Source organism: Mixophyes fleayi, chromosome 4 (assembly GCF_038048845.1).
Source record: "Mixophyes fleayi isolate aMixFle1 chromosome 4, aMixFle1.hap1, whole genome shotgun sequence".
NCBI classification, from domain to species: domain Eukaryota; kingdom Metazoa; phylum Chordata; class Amphibia; order Anura; family Limnodynastidae; genus Mixophyes; species Mixophyes fleayi.
This window is the reverse complement of record NC_134405.1, coordinates 79891912-79918190: the sequence shown is the minus strand read 5'-3', so window position 1 is coordinate 79918190 and position 26279 is coordinate 79891912. Positions and strand designations below refer to the sequence as shown.

General features: G+C 41.0%; 1 protein-coding gene across 1 annotated transcript; it reads left to right on the top strand.

Annotated features, from left to right (window-relative positions):
* Positions 1-521: 521 nt before the first annotated feature.
* Positions 522-21750, top strand: SKOR1 (SKI family transcriptional corepressor 1). The gene is made up of 9 exons (XM_075207576.1): positions 522-707; positions 4197-5796; positions 8566-8665; positions 10327-10437; positions 13745-13816; positions 15510-15584; positions 17497-17571; positions 18296-18361; positions 20998-21750. The coding sequence occupies exons 2-9, from the start codon at positions 4207-4209 to the stop codon at positions 21105-21107; spliced, it is 2199 nt and encodes a 732-aa protein (XP_075063677.1). The 5' UTR covers positions 522-707; positions 4197-4206; the 3' UTR covers positions 21108-21750.
* Positions 21751-26279: the final 4529 nt, after the last annotated feature.

Sequence of the window (26279 nt, the reverse complement as noted above, 5' to 3'; positions counted from 1 at the left end):
GTGTAGAGAGTGAGTGTTGTATTTGTTTTACTTCTTCCCATTTGTCATTCTTAAATGATCTGCCCCTAGCCTGCTTCACTTTATACCTGCCACTCTTAAATATGAAACACATTTCCTTCCATGGTAAAGTATCTGAGAGATCTTGGGAAATGGATCGAATCCTCTTATGTTTATCCAGCAATTAATTAGTAATAATTATCATCTTCATGATTACACTTTTCTCACACATCGGATTTAAAGGGTCCCACACACTTCGTGCACAGCACTCGGCTCTAGAGTGGAGGATGCAGCCCCCCTGGCGATGGGAGGAGGGCGAGGGTGGTATCTAATAAACACTCACAGGTGAATAATCCCCCCACTTACCTCTCGCATTTCCTGCTCGTCTGACTCTCTGGGAGAAAGGAGCCCACCCTGTGCTGGCTGGACAATGTGTGCACACAAGGGGTTAATGTAAATATGTCAGTGCTAAGTGGAGTCGCCTCCCTATTATTCTAGCTGTCACTGGATCATTGCGAGTCCTCACATCAGCCGCATCCTCAGCACACTTCGAGTGGACCCTGGACCTCCTCAGCCAGACCCCAGCTCATGTAAACCGCTTGAGCCTTCATGTCCAGCGCGCCTGTGCGCCCATAAGAGCGCAGTGTTAGGGAACAGTGGAAGACAGCGCTTACACTGGGGGACATAGGACCCATCCACAGCCCACAAGGGTAAGACATCGCGCTCCATCCGGCGCGTCCAATGTATATATATATATATATATATATATATATATATATTGTTATTTTTTATATATCTCCATGTAAAATGTTTGATAACATTATTTATATCCGAAAATTCGGGCACTTTATTGCTCTGCTCTAATCATATTATTTTTTAGGTTGTGTTTAATTGTTATTTAAAAATTGTTTTGAAAATAGTGTCCCTAAAACAAACAGGGTGAAAGAGGGACGCTCATATTTCCACCAGCAGAATACAATCCATGCTCATCTTATTCTGTGTAATTACAATGAAATCTCCTTCATTATGTGATCTCTTTAAGATAAGCCGATTTATTTGGCTGAGTCTCTCCTATTCCTTGTGTTGGACTTTTGCTATTGGTACAGTTAAATAAACTAATCTTCCCCGGGATTATCCCTTGTGAAGACTTTTAAAAGGACGAATATCTGGATTTGGAATAGCACAAAAAGGATTACAATGAGCGAGGAGAGTGTGTTACTGCTAACTTCAATGCCATAGTGCCATATCTACTATATATAATTGTCCGATTGGGTTTGCACAATTAATTATGCAAATCGTATAATATATTATATACCCTACTAATACTTGAAATAAAGATATAATATAAAGCAAACGAAACTATTGAAGTAATTCGGTACATACATAAGTGGAAGAATTAATATATAATTAAGCAAATTGGGATAAACAGGAAGTGGGGACAATTTTCTGCCGTGTCCATAGAAATAGCGGAGAGATCAGAGCAATTAAGGTTCATTTAGGTTCGTTCTTGGCAAACAAACAGCCGAGGACATAATATGGTTGTGTTGTGTAGCTGGAGGGAGAACACAGTCATACACTGGGCATTATATTCTGGTCATATTGGTGTTTAAATCAGAAATATTATGTTCACATGTTTTGTCAAGGGGGGAAAAATATCAAGCGGGGGGTTTAGGTAGGTCCACAGCACAATCACTAAATCATTGATATGGGCACTAAAAGTACAAAGGTTTTTAAAGAAGTGAGCAACCTCTGAACAAGAGGGAGATTATAGAGATGGGACTAGACAGCAGCCTGTGTCTGGTACACAGAAGGTAACAAGATAGCCATTGTAGAAAGGAAAGGGCCATCTATCATTCAGTAAGTAAAGCTGATATTGGAGAGCTGCTGGTGTTGTACAGGACAGAGTTTCACATGTAGCCAATCTGTAGAAGGCAGAACTCAAGTTTTCTTTGACGGACGATGGGCTATTTTCTACAAGTAAGTGGGGCAGGGATGGGAATTTTGAGAAGTGATCACAGTTTAATGATGGAACAAGTGGCAGGAGGGTAAGGAGAGGGCTGTGGTCAAACATCAGATCAGGGTTAGGAGTCTGAATTAGGAGACAATGGGAAAGGAGGTCGCTATATCATGGCTGGGGCAAGGACCGGGGTTTCTTATTGAGCAATGGAAGATTGTTGAACATGCTCTAATTGGACAGGTTACTTGAATACATCATGTTTACATGTCAGAAAGGTCTATTTCTGCCCATACCTCTACCTGCCTACGGGAATAACCTAAGTTATCCAACTGCATGTGAATTATAAATTGTGATATTTCAGTTCTAATTCTATTTTTTTTTTTATTAAGGATCACATATTCATCAATACTTCTATCTGATTTTTACATGGATATAATACACTCCACAAGCTTAATTCCTCCGGTTTTAACATATTTCCAATCCTAATGTCAATCTAAAACACAATAAGTGTGTCCTGTGCAAGCAAAATAAATATTATAAATAGCAGTATAAAACGTATACACAACAGATTAGATTTCCGCGACAATTAAAAACAATAAACCGATGAGATTGTAATATTCTATTTAGTCTGTACCTTTAAATAAAGTTCGCTTCCAGTTGCAGAATTTAATCCGACATACAAAACCTGTATACTTCTATATTCCACCTGAGTATATTTATATTGAGCCAGAACGTTGTTATTGTGTCTTATCACAATGGAATCTGAATTGTTTTACTACCAGCTATTTACAGTTTGTTTATCCTGCATGTTTTATCACCACACGCTCAGTTTCTGTATTGAATCCCAGCGTGTTTTACACTCGTTTTACGATTCCTTCTATTCTGATTCACTGCGTTTTCTTTGTTGTTTCCAATAGTCTCATGTGTACCATAAATATCGTGTTTATTTTTTAAACATTTCTTTACCAACTTCTTTAATAATTTATTTATAGCAGATCCTAGCAGTTCTGAGCCTTTACAGATCGCTGCAGAACCGTAAAATGTCAATTTAAATTCACCAAAAATTGTACTTTGGGCCCTTAATGAGCGTGGAATCTAAGTGACAAAAGGGTTCAAGGATGACCAGTCAAAAAATCTCAGTGGTCACTGATTGATCAGAGAAGCCAAATAATTCCGGGTGTGTTTCTAGTGTAGTTTACCCTATAACTCTGCTCTTAGATGATATACAGGAGTGTGATTTTTGGAATATTTTAGTGAGAGTACAGCGTACTCGCATGAAGTGTGACAGATAAAAAAAGATGGAGGATTTGGTAAATGGAGAGAAAATAGAATTTCTGATCATTAAAAAAATAATAATACTAAAAGCAATCGGAAAAAAACAAAAATAAGCATAAAAAGTTTAGTAGGATATGACCCAAAATAGGATGAAGAAAAGTAAATTGGAAGCTCTTAAATAGGATTTCGCAGCAACATGAACTGACTTGTATAGTTTACTATATTGATAACTACAAACTACATTTAAAAGATTAAATACACTAGAATATATGTTCCTTATAAAACACAATTGTACAGTGCGACAGTAGTTAAATAATGAACGAAATCGTCTATATTTTATTCAACATCACACTACTAAATTGACCATTGTCTTACGATACATATTTTAGTTGGCATCAATTGGGCAGTTAAACCACATTACATTTTCATGAAGCAGTTCCAATAATGTATTCCTATTTTTATAGAGATTGTATTAACCCTTTAAAATGAAATCAGCATCACTTATCAGAATAATGACGTCAAAAATTAATGCCATCCTTCAACAAAAATGGTTTTATTAACCATGTCGTTTATTAATTGGAATTAAATTATACGGCACCTACATTTTTTGAACATATAAACATACTTTAAAATAAAATTAAATTGAACTAAGGTAACTACTAGCTCTTTCCAATTTGAATGACCATTATTTACATTACTACCTCTTATTCTTAAAAATAGCCAAACATATTTTCTATTTGTCTTGTATTTCTTATAGAACATATTTTATTCTTATTTACAAGACTTCAAGTGATAATACTCAGAATTCTGTTCATACTATTAGTTTTCTATCATGTATAACTCATGTAAATGACACCACAAACAACCCCCCCTATAGGGACTGTATCGTGTGTAATGTAACATTAATGTGTAAGGTATTTACTAATTTCCCCATCTCTCTCTTTTTTTTGTTTATATAAACTTTCAGAGGAGAAACCATGGAGGGGATAAGCGCCCAAAGAGAGCCCAGCTCCCCCCCTAGCTCCAAGCAGCACCAGCAGTCCCAGGACAGCCAGCCCTTCTCGGGGCACCTCAAACCCAACCAGGTGGGTGAGACCTCCCTCTATGGGGTGCCCATCGTGTCCCTGGTAATAGACGGGCAGGAGCGGCTGTGCCTGGCCCAAATCTCCAACACCCTCCTTAAGAGCTACAGCTACAACGAGATCCACAACCGGAGGGTGGCCCTGGGCATCACCTGCGTGCAGTGCACCCCTGTCCAGCTGGAGATCCTGCGCCGAGCTGGGGCAATGCCCATCTCCTCCCGCCGGTGCGGGATGATCACCAAGCGGGAGGCCGAGCGGCTGTGCAAGTCCTTCCTGGGGGAGCACCGGCCGCCCAAACTCCCGGAGAACTTCGCCTTTGACGTGGTGCACGAGTGCGCCTGGGGCTGCCGGGGCAGCTTCATCCCCGCCCGGTACAACAGCTCCCGGGCCAAGTGCATCAAGTGCGGCTACTGCGGACTCTACTTCTCCCCCAACAAGTTCATCTTCCACTCCCACCGCGCCCCGGACTCCAAGTACACCCAGCCCGACGCCGCCAACTTCAACAGCTGGAGGCGGCACCTGCGGCTCAGCGACCCCGGGGCCTCGGACGAGCTGGCCCACTCCTGGGAGGACGTCAAGGCCATGTTCAACGGGGGCACCCGCAAGAGAGCCTTCCCCTCCCCGGCCTCCTCCCGGCAGCATCTGGAGCTCGCCCCGCCGCCGCCACCTCCGGCCAAGAGCCTGCGGGTGACAGCGGGGGAGGAGGAGCAGGTGGCCCGGAGCTTCCCCCTCATCCCGGTGCCCAGCAAGGGCTTCTCCGGGGTGCTGCACAAGATGACCCCGCCGCTCTTCCCCCCGCCCCCGTATGGATTCCCAGCCTTCGGCCTGTGCGCCAAGAAGGATGACGGGCTGGGAGATGCGGGGAAAGGTGCGGGGCTGCCCGGGGTCTTCTGGCCGGCGGCCCCGGCCTCTAAGGACTCTGTCTACCCCCATTTTCCCGTCTTCTGGCCGGCAGCCGGGGCGCTCCCAGTACCGCCCTACCCGGGCCTAGCCCAGCAGCCGGCCGCCAGTAAGGCCGCCGGGGACAGCGAGGAACCAGAGACCAGCGGGGAGACGCCGGAGGAGAAGGCCCCGAACCGGGCAACAGAGGAAGAGAGATCCGGGGACGAGGGGCGGCCCGGGGAGCCCCTGACCCCCAGGAAGCTGCGCTATATCTCCGCCTTCAGACCGGTGGTGAAGGCGGCCGAGAGTCTGGCCAAGCTGTACGGGAGTCGGGAGCTGTATGGGCCGAGCCGGCCCGCGGGATACAGCTCCCCGGATCTACTGAGTGACACTTCCAGCTACCGCTCCGCTTCCCCCGGGCCGGACACCGCGGACGAGCCCGAGGTGGACGTAGAGTCAGGCCGCTTCCCGGAGGAGGAGACCGGAGCGAGTGTAGGACAAGGGCCCTGCTCCAGCGCCTCATCCACCGCCTCAGCCCGGGAGACGGAGGACAGGAGGGCGCAGAGCCCGGGAGACAGCCCGAGGAGTCCAGGCGGCTACGAGGTGAGAGACATGGGCGGCCCCGGGGCGGAGGGGAGGTTGTTATAGACATACACTGACATCACTACATACAGGGCAGCCCAGTGCCTGGCTCTTACCAACACATCATGGTTATATGTAGCCCATAATAAGTGGAGTCCTGACTATACAAAATATAGTACTTCATACTCTATATAACTACTGCTACTGATAGATATATATATATATATATATATATATATATATATATATATATATATATATTTACACTCACACTATTCTATTATGCATTTAAGATAAATTTATGTATGTTTTGTATGACAAAAATAACTGGCTCTCATCCAGTTATAGAGTAAACTACATTGCACATCTACACTCAGAGATGAACCACTGTTTATGCATCTATATTTATGCTGCATGGATATTGCAGTTTTTTTGTTTTTTTTTGCATTTGTTTTAGCTGGTTTGATTAGTTCTGGATTTCCATGACACAGTTTCTAGAGTTGTCTGAGGGCCAATATTAATATTTACCTTTTGCTGTTACATTAGAAGTAGCACTTAGACTTGAGAGCATGATATAGCCATCATAGTTGAAGTCTGTGAGGTATGTCATATTTGATTGTATTATACCAAAGAAGAAAGCTAGATATAATACATGCATCTATTATGCAATCACTGTCAGAGCAATACCGATAACATGTCATGATCATTGTTTAGGGATTATTACACTCTCATATATGGGGTTACTATAGTTTGTTACACTAATCTGAATTACAAATAAACACTCCCACTAAAAATATCTCACTTTGTGTGTGTGTATTTATATTACATATTTCATAACTATTATATCAGATCTGCCAATCACAATTTTCTATGAATATACAAGGTCAGGAAGCAGCCACCTTTTCCCAAGTGCTCCCATATGATTTTTTAAGCTGTTCCTGTTAATACACGTCCGTAGAGATCAAATTGTTTTTTTTTTCCCTGGAAATATTTTTTTATATTTTCTGATCCCCACATTAATGGAATTTTAGATTGTACACAAATTAAAAAACAACAGGGTAAAACAAACTGTGTCATAATTGGTATTTAGCCTACCACCACATTACTGAGGCAGGTTGTATATAGCAGAAATGGTGTAAAAGATGTTAAATATTCTTTGAGTACATTAAGTGTAGGTGTGTTCTTGTGCAACCAAATAGAAAATCAGAGACAGCCACTGTAATGGATCATGCTGATCTACAAGGTACAGACCTTATGTGGTGGATACCAGGTGGATTGTGGGACTGTGCCAACCAGCAGAACAGATGTAGGACCAGTGTAGTAGTAGGGAACAGTAAAAGTTTGTGTATAAATAATACCGTTTAATGGAAACATAGATTATGTAGGCTTTCTGGATACAAAGGTCTACGTTGCCTTTATGTCTTCGGACATTTATATATAAATCTTGTGGTTTTCGAATACAAAATTGATCAAGCATGTGATTGTCCTTGATAAAATATATCTTAAATGTATCATCTACCTTCTTTGCAAACATGTAATTTTAATATTTAAAATGAATAGCCCTGCTTCTATTCAATAATGTTTTGTGTGTAATTGTATCAAGTAAGTCTGCTCATTTCTAAAGAGCAGAGGTAATTATAGACCATAACATTTACCTTCGAAATACACAACCGTACCCCAGGAGTTTAATCTCTCTTTGTGTTGCCCGATTCCCCTGTAGATGGAGGACACCTGTAAGGTTCTATCTAACCATATTAACATAGAGTTAATTATCCTGATTAGAGAAAGTCCTTTCATGCTCGCAGGCTGCAGTGTACCAGGGCAGCTCTTTGAAGAGATTGCGTATATTGGCCCCTTTCTAATGTGGGCAATTTTCTCTGAAGCACTGATAATTATATATAATAAAATGCTTGTCCTCTTTAAGATCCTATATTATTTACAGATCTTAAGAGAAGCATCTGCCTGATCATCTAACAATGGCAAATTTCCTAGTGGGCTTGAAGAGCCCAATGAGAGCCTTTTTAATGAAAGAGGTGTAGGGTGGGGGGCATTCAATGCAAACTGGAGCAGACAGAATTTTGGGATGGTTAAAGTGGTCCTCCCCTGTGTAACATTAATACAATTGCTGGACTACTGTCATATATTTGCTGCATTTTACACATTAAACTCTTCCTAAGCTTATCTTGCACTTCTTCACCCAAGCTGTCGCTGTTTGTGCTCTTGTGTCGTACCTTCTAAACATTTCACAGGTACTAATCCTAACCTAAAAAATATTTTGCTCCCTATTGTGCCTATAAGTTCCACCCACTATCATTGGCAGAAAAAGAAAAGCAGTACAGTAGTTGTAATGGGAAAAAAATATATCTGTTTAAGTTATAAATGACTTTCGCTTAGATTGTACCAATTTATTATTTGCGGAGGTTTCATAAATTGTGTATTATTGTAGAACTGTTTTTAATAATGTCACAATCTGCTCATGGAACCTGGATTCTCCGCGATCCTGGCTAGCACTGCCTACGTTTGTACTCCAGCATGTGTCACCTCATTATAAAGACATGCACTGACTATACCATGGTAATGGAGTTAATATTATTGGAACAATGTCATTGTAGCTTTCTGTATCTGCATATTTTTCATTCTTTGACGTCATCAGTAAACGGCCAGCTTTGTCTAATTCTTTGTACATGGTAGTTTCCTGGTCCGTCTTTGTCATAAATTGTAAGATATTGCTATAATCTAAAAGTGTTTAAATGATGTCACAACCAAATATTTTGATCTTGTATCCTGCAGGTTTATACAAAGCAGATGGCAGATGTTCCTCCGTCCATGAAGGGTAGTACCCCACACCAAGGCCTCCCAGCATCTTATCTCTGCAACCTAGATCCAAATGGTAAGAAAGATAGACTGATTTACTAAGCTATGGAAAGTTCATCCAGCTTCTCAGGTACTTGGGCACCGCGACTTCTTCAGCAAATAGAGTGGGAGAAATAATTTTGCACACACAGCATGGGAGAGCCATGTGACCGAAATGCTACATTTTATCTGCTCCTACTGACAGCAAGGGTCCCATGTGCCTAGCAAATGTCTATATGTTCCCAAGTCATTATATTTGTTTAACATTTTAAAGGACACTAGACCAGGCCGTCATATATCAAAGGATTGTGCTACCATTATTTACATAATAGGTGTGTTCCAGCATTGACCACTGCTGCAATATCTGCGCCTCATTCATCTACCTAATATCTATCTATCGCTCTATGTTTATGTCTGTCTAACTATGTATCTGTCTACCTATATATGTATATGTCGCTCTATCTTTGTGCTGAAGTTCTTCATTTTTAATCTGTTTATGTATGATGTGTGTGTGTATGCGCAGAGTGCATACAACTTCCTGACAAAAGCAACGCACACCCTTGTTAGTATAGTTGCCTGTGGAGAAACCATGCTCACACCTAAGCTGGGTACACACTACAGAAAATTACAGCAGATGCGATTTCTGTAACGATTTTACCAACGACTGAAAGTCCGGATGAGCATGCAGATTTATGTGTACGTACCTACAATTTACCTTCAGGTCTGTGATCTTCATCTGTCATAACCATCTACTGAAAAGATTGTGACTCTGCACATTCTATAGAGATCTATAGACACTGCCGGATGTGAGTGCATACACACTTCCACATTTTCCCAAAATTGTTCCTTCGCTGCCCGGATTTTTAGGAAGTTAATAAAACCAAATCAAACGATACGATGTGCTTTGGTACAATAAAACATGATCGTGGGAGCGTGCACACTAATGCAATATCAGACCTAACGGCCGTTTAGCATGTGATCGGCACAATTAATTGCATGAAAAACTCGTAATGTGTACCCAGCTTTACAGTGCGCTTCTCCAGTAAAGGAAATGACATGCAAGTTTGGTGAATTAGCTGAGAAGACTAAAACAAAAAACCCTGTATGTCTGGTCTTGTACAGCAGCCTTCTCCAGTTCTGACAAGTGTCAGTGACAGACAGCTTCCTGACCTTGTGTCACTGACTTGTTCATATTCACTCCATATATAGGAGGTATAGCAAATGAATCAATATTTATTTCATTTGGGATATTGATCAATTGCTGCAAAAATAACAGCTTGTACAAACCACTAAAGATACACAGCACAATTGAGTATATTAATGATAAGTACTTTCGAATAAGAATTATGACCTGCAGAATAAATATTTATATGTTTATATAATCAAAAACATTGTTTGTTGTCTGTTTGAATGGGATGTCCTATTTGCCTGCAGGGCTGACGTTTTCAGCTCTCTGCAAGAAATCAATGCGAATAAAGTTTTGTTCTAAGCTACAAATGTTGAAATCTTTGCTTACATTGATTTGTGCAGTCTATAAAGTTTGTGTCTGCTAGGATGACGTTGTGGCTTTGTTTAACACTCTATATCCCAAAGATCAGAACTACAGTGAGGAGCCTCCTAGCTCTGTGTAGTTTTATGTATGTCAAGTGCAGAGTTTCTGCTTGCTTAGAGTTGAAAACTGGTTTATTGCTTTTTAAGAGCAAGATTCAGAAGACAGTCATTCAACTGCCGAGGATATGGAAAGCAGGAAACCATTTCAAGACCAAAGGAGCCATATATCTCACACAAGCCCCCTACACCCCGACAGAGGTAGGTGCTATCGCTGGACCCATCTACTATATCTTGCTAATGTTACATCTTTACAGATCGGGAATGCTCCTTCCCACTTGTCTAATAAATGAGCAGTTTGTGTTTTACCTCCCAATCCTATAAAATGCACTCATTACCCCCTCTTCCTGTTTAATGTCCACATTAATAATACATCTTTGGCACTTCTTATTCACAATCGATAGAAGGAGATTTAAATCAGCAGTAAAACAGCCTGTCCCCTCCAGCTTTCACCAAATAAATATTTAAATAACTGACTCAATTGTTTAAAGAGTGTTATTTCATGGGAGTGCATTTCACTTTTTTACCGTCTTGTACATGATAGGTATTGGACTTTGTATACCGCTCAATTTTTTCGGTTTTCAACCACAGCACCATATTAAGGGGCACATTTATCATTATTCACATAAAGTGAAAAGTAGTTTTCAATCCTTATCGCAATGATAAGGATTGAACTACTTCTCACATTTATGTACAGCCGTACACAGAAACAGCAGTTCCGAAAAACTGCTGTTTCAGTGATAAAAAAAAACATACTTACCCCCCCCTCTTCGGAAGCGCTGTCTTCGGGTCTTCTCTTCACTCTTTAAGTGCGCATGTCCAGTTCCAAGAACTGGACATGCGCACACAGATCCCCTCTCTGTCTCTGCAACGATAGTTGCAGAGAGAGAGCGCTGAGTGACAGGGAGGGATCATGTGATCCCTCCACACATGCGCTGTACAGCTCTGCTCTCCGGAGCAGAGCTGACAGCATTAGATTTCCTCAATTCGGATGATGTACGCCAGCTGCAGCTGGCGTACATTAACATGACAAGTTCCCGAAAAAAATGTTTTTTCGGGACTTGTTAGATTGCGGCCAGGAGCAGTCACCATTCTGTTGAATGGTGACTGCTCCCAGAAACGAAGAGGAGTGCAAAGCAGCAGATATCCATGATATCCATGATATCTGCTGCGATGCCCCCTTAATAAATTTGCGGAGGACACTGTGGGACCTTAATTACCCGTTAAAAGCACTATCGTGCGTTATTAAATATGCCCCTTAATGTTTCCAATATCAGTAGGCCGATATCTTACATGGAAACATTAGGACATTTATAAAAACATGCGCAGAGGAGAACGGTGCGGATAGATAACTGATGGCTATGAATGACTGACCGCTCTTATAAATGTCCCCCATATGACACCACGTGCTTGTTCTAAGTTCGGGATATCACGCTGCTGTCCCATGATGTTTTTTTAAGTATAAGGTCTGCAGTTTATTGTATTTTCAAGTGGAGAACTTAATTAGAAAAAAAATTAAGCGGACATTTCGTTTATAAAATAAGTGAACACTCCACTTATATCTTACTAGCTAGATAGTGGCAGACGGCCTCTGGCAATAAAGCCATTACTGACCATGGAATTCCTAGGATTCCGCTCATCCTGACCCTCCAGCTGCTATCTGCAGCAGGCTGCTGGGAGATTGGAGTGCTGCTCGCTTCTCCTAACATAGGACCGGAGTCATTAAGGCACGCATACTGCGCGCATCGTGCCGTTTGTTATAAGCCGCACGTAAATCGTCTCCCCGTACTCCCAAGGTCAATAAGGAACAGATCTACAGATACATGTGGTGATGACTACAGGTGTAGGCTTATTCTGCTCTACTAGACCTGACACTGCAGGATAAGTACAACACCTATGTGGAATGTAAAATCTGAAAAGAACGCACAGAAAAAAAATATGTTAAGCAATTAATGTTACCTGTCAATAATATAGTTATTTATGATTGTAAATGGAAATTTAAAAAAAGTTGTTTTTTATATATATTTTTCCCCTTGGAAAAACATTTATTAGGCTGTACTTAATGTCCACTGTACATAAGACATTCTTACAGTTACTCCTGATTGCAGACACATGTTATAGCATGTATATGATACTGACATCACTAGGACTCAGGACTTAGACTAGCCCTATAGCTGGTGCAGGAGATACGGCAGAAAAACAAGTAACATTGAAATGGCCAGAGCTTGATTCATAAGTGGCTGCGTGCGCTCAAGCATGGCGCACCCTCACTGTAAATTGACTGCGGCCAAATGCCCCTTCCCTGTCCCCTTCATTCTCTGAAATCGTAGGCTGTAGTAAGTCTGCGATCACGGCCATATGTCCCAGGTCTGGGCATGCGCAGAGTGTTTTTATATATGATACACTCAAAATCGGCAGATACATGCCTTAATGACACTGGCCCATAGTATCTAGTCTTCCTACTAAGTGACTGCTGAATATATTCTCTAACTTCCTGGGGAGAGGAAGAGAACTGCTAGAATTAGCTGATAACATGGATATATTTCTCAGTACAGTAGTTGTCTCTCCTCCAGGTGAAGAAGAATATGTTAACGTTACACTCTCAGTAAACACTTCCTTTTCCTGCTCATTGTAAAGTAAAACAGAAAATTATTTTTTAATGAACATCAATTTTATTGACAATGAGGCAATCTGCAGATCATTATTATTGACTCATCTGTTGCCTTCATGTTGGAATAAAGCATATTTTACAGTTGATTTCAAGCTATTTTACCTGAGAGATTCAGGCAACCTGCTATCAAGTGAGCAAAGAGTTTAGTGCCACAGCACCTTCAGGCCACAGCAACTGCTAATTTAAATAAAGACTACGACATTTGGGCAGAAAGTACAAGACAGACGGAAGAAGCAGTTTTATATCTTGCTTTCCTATGCATGTTGTATGTATTAATCATTGTAGATTGCAGTTAGGCTTTTACTCAGGCTGCAGTGTGAATATTATATATCAAAACTTCATAGTAACATCATAAAACATCAGACAGATTAATAACAATGGGTTACAAGTCATTTGATTATCAATGGAAACATCACGAGGACTCAGGACTTAGACTAGTCCAGTGTTGGCTAACCTGTTACACTCCAGGTGTTGTGAAACTACAAGTCCCAGTATGCTTTGCCAATATATAGCAGCTTATTGCTGGAAGGGTATGCTGGGACTTGTAGTTTCACAAACATCTGGAGTGTCACAGGTTAACCAACACTGTACTAGTCCTATAGCTGGTGCCAGTGATACATGAGATAAACAAGTAACTTTGAGATGGGCAGAGTTGGATTTGGACGTAGAAATAGCATCTAATGATTACAGTTATGTGTCCTTCTTAGTCACCACAATCGTGTCTTGAGCCAATGGTTTAGTCCAAATGTTGCCTTGTAATGTCAATGCATTACTATTGTATGCCTCAGTATTAAAGGAGTTATCCTCAGTCTCACTGTACATGCTGTTCTCTCACAGGGGAGGAAGACAGCCCCATCGACGTCACCGGGACCCAGTTTGTAGAAAAAGACATTGAAAATATGGCAAAAGGTTGGTGTCGTTTTCCTCAGGAAATTAGCCACGTATCTGCAGAAAATATAATTTTGCCTTTGTGGTTTAGTTAACGCAGACGCTGTAAATTAGTTTTGTGTAAACCAGATAGACTCTGAGGTTTTCTTTGAGAAAATGATTTTTCTTTGTCAGAGTTAATAGGTAATGATTTCAGAGCCCTTAGAAAATTAATTTTACTACTGTACATCCCTGCAGCATATGATAACAGTTCATAAGGGCTATTAATATACAGATCATGCTTCTTACAGTAGGCATTGCATTTGTCAGTGTTTTACTAGGATAATGACAACAATTAGATTAGAATTCATTGCCATTTAGGAGTTCAGCTCAGTTCCTGAACATAAAAAGATGGCATTGCTTTTGTGTCTCCTGGAATAATTGGCATATACACCTCTCAGACAAGCTTTCTAGATTACACATTCATTAGTCATAGATGTTAATGTCTTTGTAGAAACAAGTGAAGTGTGAGTGTGAAGAGAGCTGTGTTTGTGTGTGTGTTGATGTATGCAAATGATATGAAATTTGTGTGCCACTGTTTGACAACACCCGATTGATGAGGTTTCTTGTGCTGTGCACACATACTGTAGGGCTCATTGTATGTGTAGACTTTCTGCTATTTTTCTAAATTTGGGTTTTGTATTATGATTGACAAAGAAACTTTCCAAAAGTTCTCGTTGTGTTCTGCACTTTACACTGCCCTGTCCAGCCTACAGTCTGTAGTGATGTTAGCAATGTGGAAGTAACACACCCTGCGGTATATTTGTATTGTATAGTACACAGCTCCTCCTGTACTATCCACCATGTGAACCTAGAGACTTGCAGTGCATTTTTCGGAGTACAATATCGAAATGGCTTTATGTTAATTTTTGTTATTGTTTGTATTATTTCTACTAGTTGGCCTCTACTGGGGTTTACATGTAGGGTTGTGTGTTGTGAGCATACGGTGTACAGTTATTACTAAGGGCTTGATGTAGAGTTCATCATCATCATCATTTATTTATATAGTGCCACTAATTCCGTAGCGCTGTACAGAGAACTCATTCACATCAGTCCCTGCCTCATTGGAGCTTACAGTCTAAATTTCCTAACATACATATACACACAGAGAGGGAGAGACTAGGGTCGATTTTGATAGCAGCCAATTAACCTACTAGTATGTTTTTGGATTGTGGGAGGAAACCGGAGCACCCGGAGGAAACCCACGCAAACACGGGGAGAACATACAAACTCCTCAAAGATAAGGCCATGGTTGGGAATCAAACTCATGACCCCAGTGCTGTAAGGCAGAAGTGCTAACCACTAGGCCACCGTGCTGCCCAAGTTGGACTCTAAAGATCCGTGCCATTTGGAATCTTGTGCAATTTACACTTACTATTTCAGTGTAAATAGCTCTACATCAGGCCCTAAAGGTGTATCTAATCATGCTGAACTAAGACAATACTTTGGTGATATGGAAGTACTATGTAAAGGGAAATGTATCTGTTCTCCGAGGAGCCTGTTGTCTATGACCTTCTATGTACAGAGAGGTATAGACTAGTGGTGATCTGAGTGTGTGTGTTACATGGAAGGCTGCCCTCTGACAGATCTATGTACAGAGAGGTATGGGCTAGTGGTGATCTGAGTGTCTGTGTTACATGAAGGCTGCCCTCTCTGACAGATTGTTTTCCTACAGATGAGCTGCAAAAACTGTTAGTGGAGCAGATGGATCTGAGGAAAAAGCTGGAACGGGAATTCCAAAGCCTGAAAGGTATAATCCCAAGACCGCTCCATAGCTCATTATACATTCCCTGTCCCCAAGCCTGATTACTATTGCCACCATCCAGTTTTGCAGTGTGTATTCTTTGTCTGCCCAGATACATTTTTAATTTCTGGATATAATTATAGCTAGGAAGCAGCCCAATCCAGAGTAATGCTGTTGAAACTTAGGAATGATTTTATTCTATTATTGTAAGACAATCCTGTGCAAATCTATAGATTACAGTGAACATTGGTAACCAGTATGTTGGCCATATTATGTGCAATGGAGCACTGCCTCTTTAAGGTATAGTATGAGATAAATAAACATTTATCTTAAGGGGGTAACAGCTCCCCTCCTATCGGCCACCTGTCCACTCCTGCTCACCAATATTTGTTTAATTCCCTTTCAAATCCCAGCACTGCAATGATGTCTTTATCGATCTGACACATGAAATATTGGTCCGCTTCAAAGGGCTTTTACACAACATCTTAAAAGGGGGTATACCCTATACCACTCCCCTTAGCAGAATACTGTGTGCAAATGATATTGAAACAGTCATACTTGGCTTATAACTGAGATTCAGCATTGACTACTTGTACAGGGTCTTGGCTGTAAGTTGCTGTACTTAAAACCTTTGATTTCAGGTGTGGTAAATGTTTTGTACTACGATAGCACATCATGTCATAATTCATATTATAAGGTGCTATCACAGCATAGCTCGTTATAACTAGTTATAGGAGGCAGAAGGGTGGAGAAACTCGGAACATTGTCAAACTGTACAACGCTTACAGCCAAGACCCGGGCGCTGTACCACTGGACAGGATTTATAAGCTAAATAAGACTAGTCAATAATCAGACCGTGTGATACTGACTAAAGGGGGTGGTTGGAGTAGGGTAAAATACATTTAAATGGGAGGCCTAGTTTTAGACAACCCTTTCTTAATAAATCCAGCCCATAGCGCTTCAATAGAGCACTATGTTTTGTATACATTATGAATGAGGTTCTGTTGAAGGATTATGGACAGACTGAGTACTCCACCACTGAGAGACGGCTCTCTGACACAGAGGACGACTGGGTTCCTGGCTAGGGACGCCCCCTCCCCTATTTGCTACAGTGCTGTGCTGTGGAGAATACTTTTCTAGAGCTCAGTCATTTCCCTGAATCTCAGTAACATCATGGCCAGTAACACGTTGCACTTCTAATTAACAGAGATTGTATATAAGCTAAGGGAATTAATTGATTGTCAAGTAAACTGCATAAAAAGACTGACATCAAGGGGTATATTTACTAAACTGCGGGTTTGAAAAAGTGGAGATGTTACCTATAGCAACCAATCAGATTTTAGCTGTCATTTTGTAGAATGTACTAAATAAATAATAACTAGAATCTGATTGGTTGCTATAGGCAACATCTCCACTTTTTCAAACCTGCAGTTTACTAAATATACCGTCAAGTCAGAAAAATGCAATGGATTCATCCTCTTTAACGTATAAATCTCCCTTGGCGATACAATGGACAAAATGAACATAAAGGCCATGATTATAGTCTTAGTAGAGGTGTGCCTAGCCATTCTGTTGTCTGATGTTTTATCGAAAAGGGTGCCCTTCTCGTCCCTTATATAGATAACCATAAATGTTACTACGAACACACTTTCACATAAAGAAAATTGAATTATTCTATATTAATACCCTTCACTTTGGTGAGACTGTTGCCTCCAGTTGGCGCACCCCTGACTGCGTGATGTAAATCTGTCTAGAGTCCTACGTCTTCGCAGTCTGGATCTGCTCAGGAGTGCCAGGTGGCATACTCCACCACATTGGCGGAAACATTGTGTTCAGTTCACTAATATTCCGTAATATTCCGTCGTTATTTCTGCAGGAAAATATTTATTTTCCTAACTTTTTTCCTCTCCTGTTTCAGACAATTTCCAGGACCAGATGAAGAGGGAGTTAGCATACAGGGAAGAGATGGTCCAGCAGCTGCAGATTGTCAGAGGTAAGCTATTCTGCAGTATCGCCCTCATCTGAAGCCGTTTACAACCCGCTCAGTAGCCTAGGTTTAAATGCAAGGCAATCTAACAATTATTTTTACTTATTTAATATCGTCTGATTAGCCCGCACATAGCAAACAAGCCTCGCTCAGGCCTTGCAGGCACCATTACCGAACAGTGATTGAACTCCTCTGCACACTAATTTGCATGGGTTTCTAAATTAAAAATCGAGGCGTAAAATTACCTGCGTGTTAATGCCTGCGATTGTGTTTAATTCTACCCATATCCATCTGCCTCCCAGCACAGAATCACAGGCAGTATCCTTACTGTAACTCACTTCTAACAAACTACTCTGCATTATCTAGCTGAGGAGACCGCGTTTAACCCAATCTTGCCTGTGCCAGTGTTCTCCATATGTACACGGTTGTATATAGACATTAGTACATTTTGCATGTACATATATTTTATAATATGATAGGTGCAATAAATACACATTGGATTCTGCTAGAAATTCTATAAGTACAGATATAAATACAAATAAACATGTGAATTATATTCTATAACATGCCTTTTGGCGCTACACTTTACCAGAATGAGTCCCATTTATGCACAGGGATCAAACACTGGTATAAATGAAGATTATGTCCTCACTGGCAAAGAACGGGTTGAGCAGTTGGAGAAGAGCCTGTCATTGAGCATGAGAAGCTAAAGTCTCCTTTCTTTCCCTAGACACCTTGTGTAATGAACTGGATCAGGAGAGGAAAGCACGCTATGCCATCCAGCAGAAATTAAAAGGTATTAGCAAAGGAGACAAGAGAAAAGTGTGTCACAAAGCAATTTAATCCTCTATATAAACTGTGCATACAGAACAAGTAATGCTGTACAAACACTGTGCATATAATGTGAGAATCAGGAGGGACAATGAAACACACACAGAACAATGTGTAGTGTTTGTGTATATATTGTACATAGGGAACAGAGGTCATAGTGCTGAAACACTGTACACACAGAGCAATGTATAGAGTGTATATATATTGTACATAGGGAACAAACAGGTCATAGTGCTGAAACACTGTACACACAGAGCGATGTATAGAGTATATATATAATGTACATAGGGAACAGAGGTCATAGGGCTGAAACACTGTACACACAGAGCGATGTATAGAGTATATATATAATGTACATAGGGAACAGAGGTCATAGTGCTGAAACACTGTACACACAGAGCAATGTATAGAGTGTATATATATTGTACATAGGGAACAGAGGTCATAGTGCTGAAACACTGTACACACAGAGCGATGTATAAGTGTATATATATATTGTACATAGGGAACAGGTTATAGTGCTGAAGCACTGTACACACAGAGCAATGTATAGTGTATATATATTGTACATAAGGAACAGAGGTCATAGTGCTGAAACACTGTGCGCACAGCAATGTATAGAGTGTATATTTATTGTACATAAGGAACAGAGGTCATAGTGCTGAAACACTGTACACACAGCAATGTATAGAGTGTATATTTATTGTACATAGGGAACAGAGGTCATAGTGCTGAAACACTGAACACACAGAGCAGAGCAGATAATAGACAGACTGTACACAGAAAGCAATGCAGAGAGAGTACACAAATATTGTACAGCAGTGGTGTAAATAGAAATGACTGCCTTATAGCAAAATTAAGGTTCCATTACTAGTGTTATTCACATACTGCGGTCTGAGAATACAATAGCTAACCGTTAAACACACTAAAAACATAGTTATAGTATATTCCTTCAAACCTCCATAGAAGCCAAATCCAACTGCTGCCTGAATAAGTCAATATACAGCCAGCCTAAGGGGTCTTCTGTTCTTTCCTATTCTCCTCTGGTTCTCAGGTGGCAAAAAAAGCCACAATGGGTTCTTATCACTCTAGTTATGCCTGTGCTGCACTGATCAATGAAGGTGCATAAATAAAAAGTGTAAAGTGACAAACAAGTGAAAACAAATAAGCGCTATGTGATTATTGTGTGAAACATTTCCTGTCCAGGCAGATATAGCATGTAAAGTGCAGAGTTCTGACCATGTAGGATCAGCACTCCCATGTGTCTTCTGGCCACCCCGGAGTGATATCCCTGGCTTTCCGGCTGCTTGCTTACTTGTCCAGAGAACCCGGATGGACTGTCTGTGATCACAGGGGTTGTCAATACCTTCTAGGACAGAACTACACAAAGCCTGAGAAGTGGGGAGCAGACATTCTGTACATACTGCAATTAGCACATGGGCAGAGGATAAATGGTCAATTGTATTGAGAGATCCCTGAGATGGCAGTATAGGTCAACAGATATGTTGACATACGGTGATGTTACTCAATGTACCTCAACAAATATAACATTTCCTTAAAGCTGTGGTATTCATTTCACACTAACAGTACCCACCAAACTGGTCCAAGAGACAGGGAGCCCTTTTGGACAGAGTTGACCCTTTTTTGTTTAACAAACCTCAGGACAGTTGTCTCAGGTTTTCAGAGAATTCTCAAATGACCAGTGATGGGATAATAAGCACAGGTACATTCATGTAAAGCTGCTGATTGATCAGGTTCTCCATGTGCGAACAATGTGATATGTTGGTGAGGTCTGATGACCAAGGGGTAAATGTATCAAGCTGAGAGTTTTCTGGCGGGTTTGAAAAGCCAATCAGATTCTAGCTATCATTTATTTAGTACATTCTACAAAATGATAGCTAGAATCTGATTGGTTCCTATAGGCAACATCTCCACTTTTCAAACCCGCCGGTAAACTCTCAGCTTGATACATTTACCCCCAAGACTGGTGCATTCGTGTTGATGGTTGGCTAAAATAAAGTCTTATTTGCTCTACCCTTATTGCTAGCATTTCCATCACGTAGTGTAGTTAACATCACTCTTCCCAGGTGGTTAGCTAGCTGCTGAGCATATGATTATTTATATACACCCTGTCCACTCACATCACATAACTCATTTTAAAACGCACTCCATGACGGGCACAACACGCCTGAACACTTGTTTGTTGTATCTCTTTGTGATTCTACAAAGTAAAATGTCAGACTGCTCAATCTGCGTGAGTCAGGGTGTTGCCCAGGTTAATATGGGTTGTCTAGTGACCACGGTATAATGTGTATGTCTGTATTTTATTTGTAGCTTGTGAGGGTAACACTTGGGGCTAGATTTACTAAGCTGCGGGTTTGAAAAAGTGGGGATGTTGCCTATAGCAACCAATCAGATTCTAGCTTTCATTTATTTAGTACTTTCTACAAAATGATAGCTAGAATCTGATTGGTTGCTATGGGCAACATCCCCACTTTTTCAAACCTGCAGCTTAGTAAATCTAGCCCTCGGTGTATTACATGGCTGCTTCCTGTTCTCCTTCTGAAACCTGCTAACATTTTCCATATTTTCTCTTGTAAGATGCTGACACCAAGACCCTGCACAGAGAACTGTTCCTTCAGACCTCCAATCCTGCCCCGCTGAGCTACATATGGGCCCCACGGAAACTGATGTACCCTCCAGCACCCTGAGAACAAACGGGGAATAATCCCAGCACAAAACAAGCCATTCCCTGTCTCTGTGAGAAAGAGAACACGTGTGTGACCCGCCGGGGAGATTCCCCCCGAGACCATGGGCGAACTTGTAAATACTGTACAGTAAGCAACAGGAATTCTCTGCACTGAGGAAGCTGAGCCAGGAGTGATCCACAGATCAACCGTGTATTATAAGGCTTTGTGAATAACGGACACATTATATATAATATAAATATATATAAATATATATATAAACAAACTCTTGCAAAAAAGTCCAATGTATTAAATGTTTTACGATTTAATTCATATTCTGTATGTTTCCACTGAACCTCACTAGTACCAGGGAGAACGATCCTCTGGCACCAGAAGTGTGACACGGGGTTATTGGTGGTAGACTGGCCACGTGCAATGGATATCTATGTACTGTGATTCTTATTAAAGCAGTATTTTTTTAAGTTATTTGAATTATTTTCTATATTTGTTTGATTTCACCATCTTTTGTATTTTGGATGATGTTATTACAGCACTTTAAGGAGAAATCCGCCAACTTGTGTACAAAACAGAAACTCAGTTTGTTCTATAGAAAAAAAAAATCTGTATAAGTGAATTTTTCTCTTAAATAAATCAAACTTGCAGCCTATGGTTCATGTGTACATCAGATATTACAGGGGAGTATTTCATGGACCTGCTTCCCACTGATCTCTCTCAGGGTGACTATATGTAAGCGTTATCCCCACTCTCTTTGTCCAATGCCTTCTCACATATTCACCGATGACCCACATACCTTGTGATCCGCTATGATTACTACTCCACGGAATCACAGAATTGTAATCTGTCATATGATTGCGTGTGCCAGTAATAGTAAAAGTGTCATTTCATAATGCTATGACTTTTGGGCAACCCCCTTAATTAATTTAAACTTCCTAATTTCCTCTGAAATACTGGTCAATTAATATAATTTATATCTTGAAAGATTAAGGAGGCATCAGGACTGTCTTTATTTCACGTGTCGCAGTTATATATTTTAGAGCTTTAATTACATTGGTTTTTGTGCACATGTAAATGCTTTGTAATGTGTCTCCATTTCACAGAAGGCATTGTACTGACGTAGTGGACAGAGGCTAAGCACTGCAAGCTCAGAGGATGTGCAACAGTCAGGCCATTTTGTGCATCTGCAAGCCCATGCGGGACTGGGAACGTTTCCAGAAATGCACAATCTCCACCCCTCAAACTTTATTGGAATATCTTATGCAACAACACAAAATCTCATGTTTGCATCTGGGCACAAGGTCAGGCTCAGAACTGTCCTCCCCAATACATTGCTCCAATCCACCGATGGTCAGTCAGGTTGTCCAGAACACCCCCCACTCCCCCCGCACGCGCTCAAATCTCCCTTTTTTCCCCCAAACCTTCAGCTTTGTTTATTCACGACTATTCTCTCCAGTAGTCTTATGGTAACCACCTTACGAGAGCGTTTCCGCACAAATCATCATTTAGGTTTGTTTTATTCTTTTTTATAAACTTTTTTTCAATTTTTTTTAAATAAGGATTGTTTTGTTACTATGTTTTAATTTTGGCTAAAACATGTTAATCACACAAAAAACGATACAATAAAAGGCCAGTAGAAAGCCACAAAAAACTTCCTACTCTTTAAACCCAAACGTAACCAAATGTTTCCAATTTATTGTTTTCCAAATCTCTTCCAAATCCTTAGCCTTGTTCCCCTTCTTATCAAAAAGGTAACATACATACATTTTATATATATATATATATATATATATATATTATATCCGAAACAGCGTTCGCACACAATCGTCTACACTCAAATCATACACACACAAATTCCTTGCATCCCACAATACTTCCATCATACACAGTGGCTCAGTGGTTAACACTTCTGCCTTACAGCACTGGAGTCATGAATTGAATTCCCGACCATAGCCTTATCTGTGTGGAGTTTGTATGTTCTCCCCGTGTTTGCCTGGGTTTCCTCCCACATTCCAAACAAATAGTAGTAGGTTAATTGACTCACTATCTAATAGTCTCTCTGTCTGTGTGTATGTTAGGGAATTTAGTTTGTAAGCTCCTATGGGACAGGGACTGATGTGAGTTCTCTGTACAGCGCTGCGGAATTAGTAGCGCTATATAAATAGCTTCCACACCAGTTAACTCTTTCACCAAACCACCCAGACCCTTCCACCCAGATGAAAATCCAAAACATTTCCCTTATGCAGCCATCTTGTTTTTATAGACTACCCCTTCCTGACATAAACCTTGAGACAAAGCATCTTTTGTCTCGAACAATGAAAGACAGATAACTGGTTGTAATGGGTTACAGCAGCTTTTGTAAAATCGATTCCAGTCATTTTTAATGTGCATTTGACTAGGGCCTGAATAACGTTATAGTATTATACTACTGCTCATCCAGGATGTCCTCAGTTTTGCTAGCCAATCAAATCATCAGAATGCTAACAACAGCACAAATTATGTAGGAGATGAGTGAGCTGATCTTGTGGGAGGTAGTAACTTGTCCACTTTCATGACTGTAAGTGAAAACAGGGTTGCGTGTGACAGGGACTGGGTTATGATGAGATGAGAATAGACGTAAGTGGGAAGCCACAGACAGAGTTAGATTGAATTTCACACAACATTTGAAATTCCCAATTTAGGAAGTTTTGCATGGGCACTGCTCTGTGGCAGAGTTCATATGAAAAGATACATGGTTATGTCACGTTGGGGCATGCCATATTACCCTCTCCTAAAAGTCTCTTGCATTGCCTGCTGATGTTGTGCGAAGCACTTGCTCACCATGGTGAGCTGAACATACCCCTAAACATTCCTAGCTGTTGAGCCAAAAGTCCTGACTGGCCCGCACCGACCGACAGAGAGGGTACCAGGAGTTAACTGTCAGCAACTCCAACACCAAGTCAGCTATGGCTTTCTTTCCGTCTCTCGTCTGCCTCCAGTACAATGGAAGTGGGACAGTATTTTCGCAACCAGGCTAATATCCAAATAAAAAGTGTTTATGTAAATTTAATGCGACTATGCACCAATAGCGCTATAGCACTATTAAAGAAAGTGTAACAGTGCAACACCCAAAGAAACAATATAAATAATGGTCATTTTAATCAATTCCTGGAGTATGTGTTCCAGGCACAGTTTGGTTGTCATGCAACTTCTATCTGCCTTTGCACAGCCTGTTCCTCCTGACATCAGTGGAGACTTTTGGAAGATCTTGAGCAACATGACCCCATATGAAATTTTACTAATAGTCAAAAATGAGAGATACATCATGCATTTGGGGCAGCGTCTCTTCAACTGGGTTAGTTCAGATTTTGGCAAACACGAGTACATCTGTCCGAAGATTAGAGAAATGGGAAGGCTACTGCCAGAAGAGCTACCCCTTTGTAGAGGATGGAAGACTTCCTCGCTGACACTGAAGGTTGGGCATGGCTTGCAAAATCAAGTATTATGGAGTGTCCAGCAATGATGGAGGGCTGCACTGCTGTGGTTGAAAATGCACACAGCTTCATGCTTAAGGAGTGAAAGTGGAACATGTCTCAGCTCTTACCTTTCACTGAAGATGAGAAGAAGATGCACTTGTATCTCGATGAGAAACAGCAAGCGTACCAAAGCAGTTTATTCACCTAGCCTTTGCTTAACCACTGGGCACTGCTTGCTAAGGTCACCTTGGCACAGGTGATCTTGTTCAATCAAAGAAGAGAAGGGAAAGTTTCCAAGATGCTGTTGACTATCTTCTCTTCAAAAGATACTTCGAATCTCCACAAAGATGTTGCCCTAGCGCTTTCCGAGCTTGAGAAGAAACTCTGCTGGCTTCACACAGATTGAAATCTCGAGAAAGGTTCCAATCCCGCATACACCAGAAATAGAAAGTGCAATAACAACTTCTTGCAGAGAAGCGTGAATGTGGAGTGGCTACTCAAAATATCTATATGTTTGCCAGACCAGCTGCGTTGTCAATTTTAAGAGGCTCTGATTGCATAATCCGCCGACAGTGTGGGGCTACAAATCTCGAAACACTCTCTACCACAAAGCTTTCAAAAGCATTTTGACACTCTATCAAAGGTCCTCAACCTAAACAACATCAAATTGGATCCATTGGTAGACTTCCTTGGGCCCAACATCAGGGTGCACTGGCAGTATTACCGCCGTCCAGAAGGTACCTTACAACTTGCCAAGATCAGCAAACTTTTAATGGCTCTCGAGAGGAAGACTTGCAGAATTCAAAGACTAGAATTTGGAAGAGATGGACATTGATCCAGACGGTAATTTGGAACTTGTATCTGATATACGGTATTGACTTTTAGCTCGCCTATTTATATATCTCTTTCTTTTTAGAACCAGTCCAGCTACAGAATGACTGGTCGGATGATGAGCAAGAGTAATAGTAGCAACTGTGATAGAGGGACAAATGGTCATGCATTCGGTCGACACTTCCCTGTCAGAAGGGAGACAGTGTATGGACCCTGCAACATGGGACCAATGCCCAGCCCAGGCTTCCAAAGGTTGTTGTAGCGCACAGTTTTATTATGCTAAAGCATGTTGCCTTTTTCAAGAGATACGTAATGGACCACTCTGCTTCCTTTCAGGTCATAAAGAAGAGAAAAACCTGAGTCCTCACAATGCAATAAAAACAAGTGTGTGTGTGTATGTGTGTGTTCTTTTACAGATGTAGGGAAGGTCCACATTGAATATCCCCACCACAGCAACACTATTTGGGGCGTATTCAATTGTGAGCGTTAACGCTGAAAAACGAGCGCTCGAAAAATATTACCGTTTATACGGTAATACTTTGCACAAAAAGCGTTAATACGGTAGTTTACTTGCGGAATTTCAGCTCGCAGCTCAGGGAGCAGCGAGCTGAAATTCCGCGAGTAATTACCGTATTAACGCTAAGATTTTTCGAGCGCTCGTTTGTTAGCGTTAACGCTAACAATTGAATACGCCCCTTTGAGTGTTAATTAAATATTGTAGCTTAACTGCAATAGTGTCAAACAGAATAATCGTCACAGCAAAACTTCAAAACTGGTGTTAGCCCTCCAATGTTTTGTACCCAGTACACTATTTTGTACAGTCACAGTGTTTTAAGGTGATTTGTTATATATTGCTGTAAGTACTCAATATATATGTACTGTAAACGTGATCGGT

Excerpts from the sequence above, each read along its gene's own strand:
- SKOR1 (XM_075207576.1), top strand. The coding sequence starts at position 4,207 with ATGGAGGGGATAAGCGCCCAAAGAGAGCCCAGCTCCCCCCCTAGCTCC. Across the intron at positions 10,438-13,744 it reads CCCCCTACACCCCGACAGAG|GGGAGGAAGACAGCCCCATC; the intron begins GTAGGTGCTATC and ends GTTCTCTCACAG. Across the intron at positions 18,362-20,997 it reads CATCCAGCAGAAATTAAAAG|ATGCTGACACCAAGACCCTG; the intron begins GTATTAGCAAAG and ends TTCTCTTGTAAG.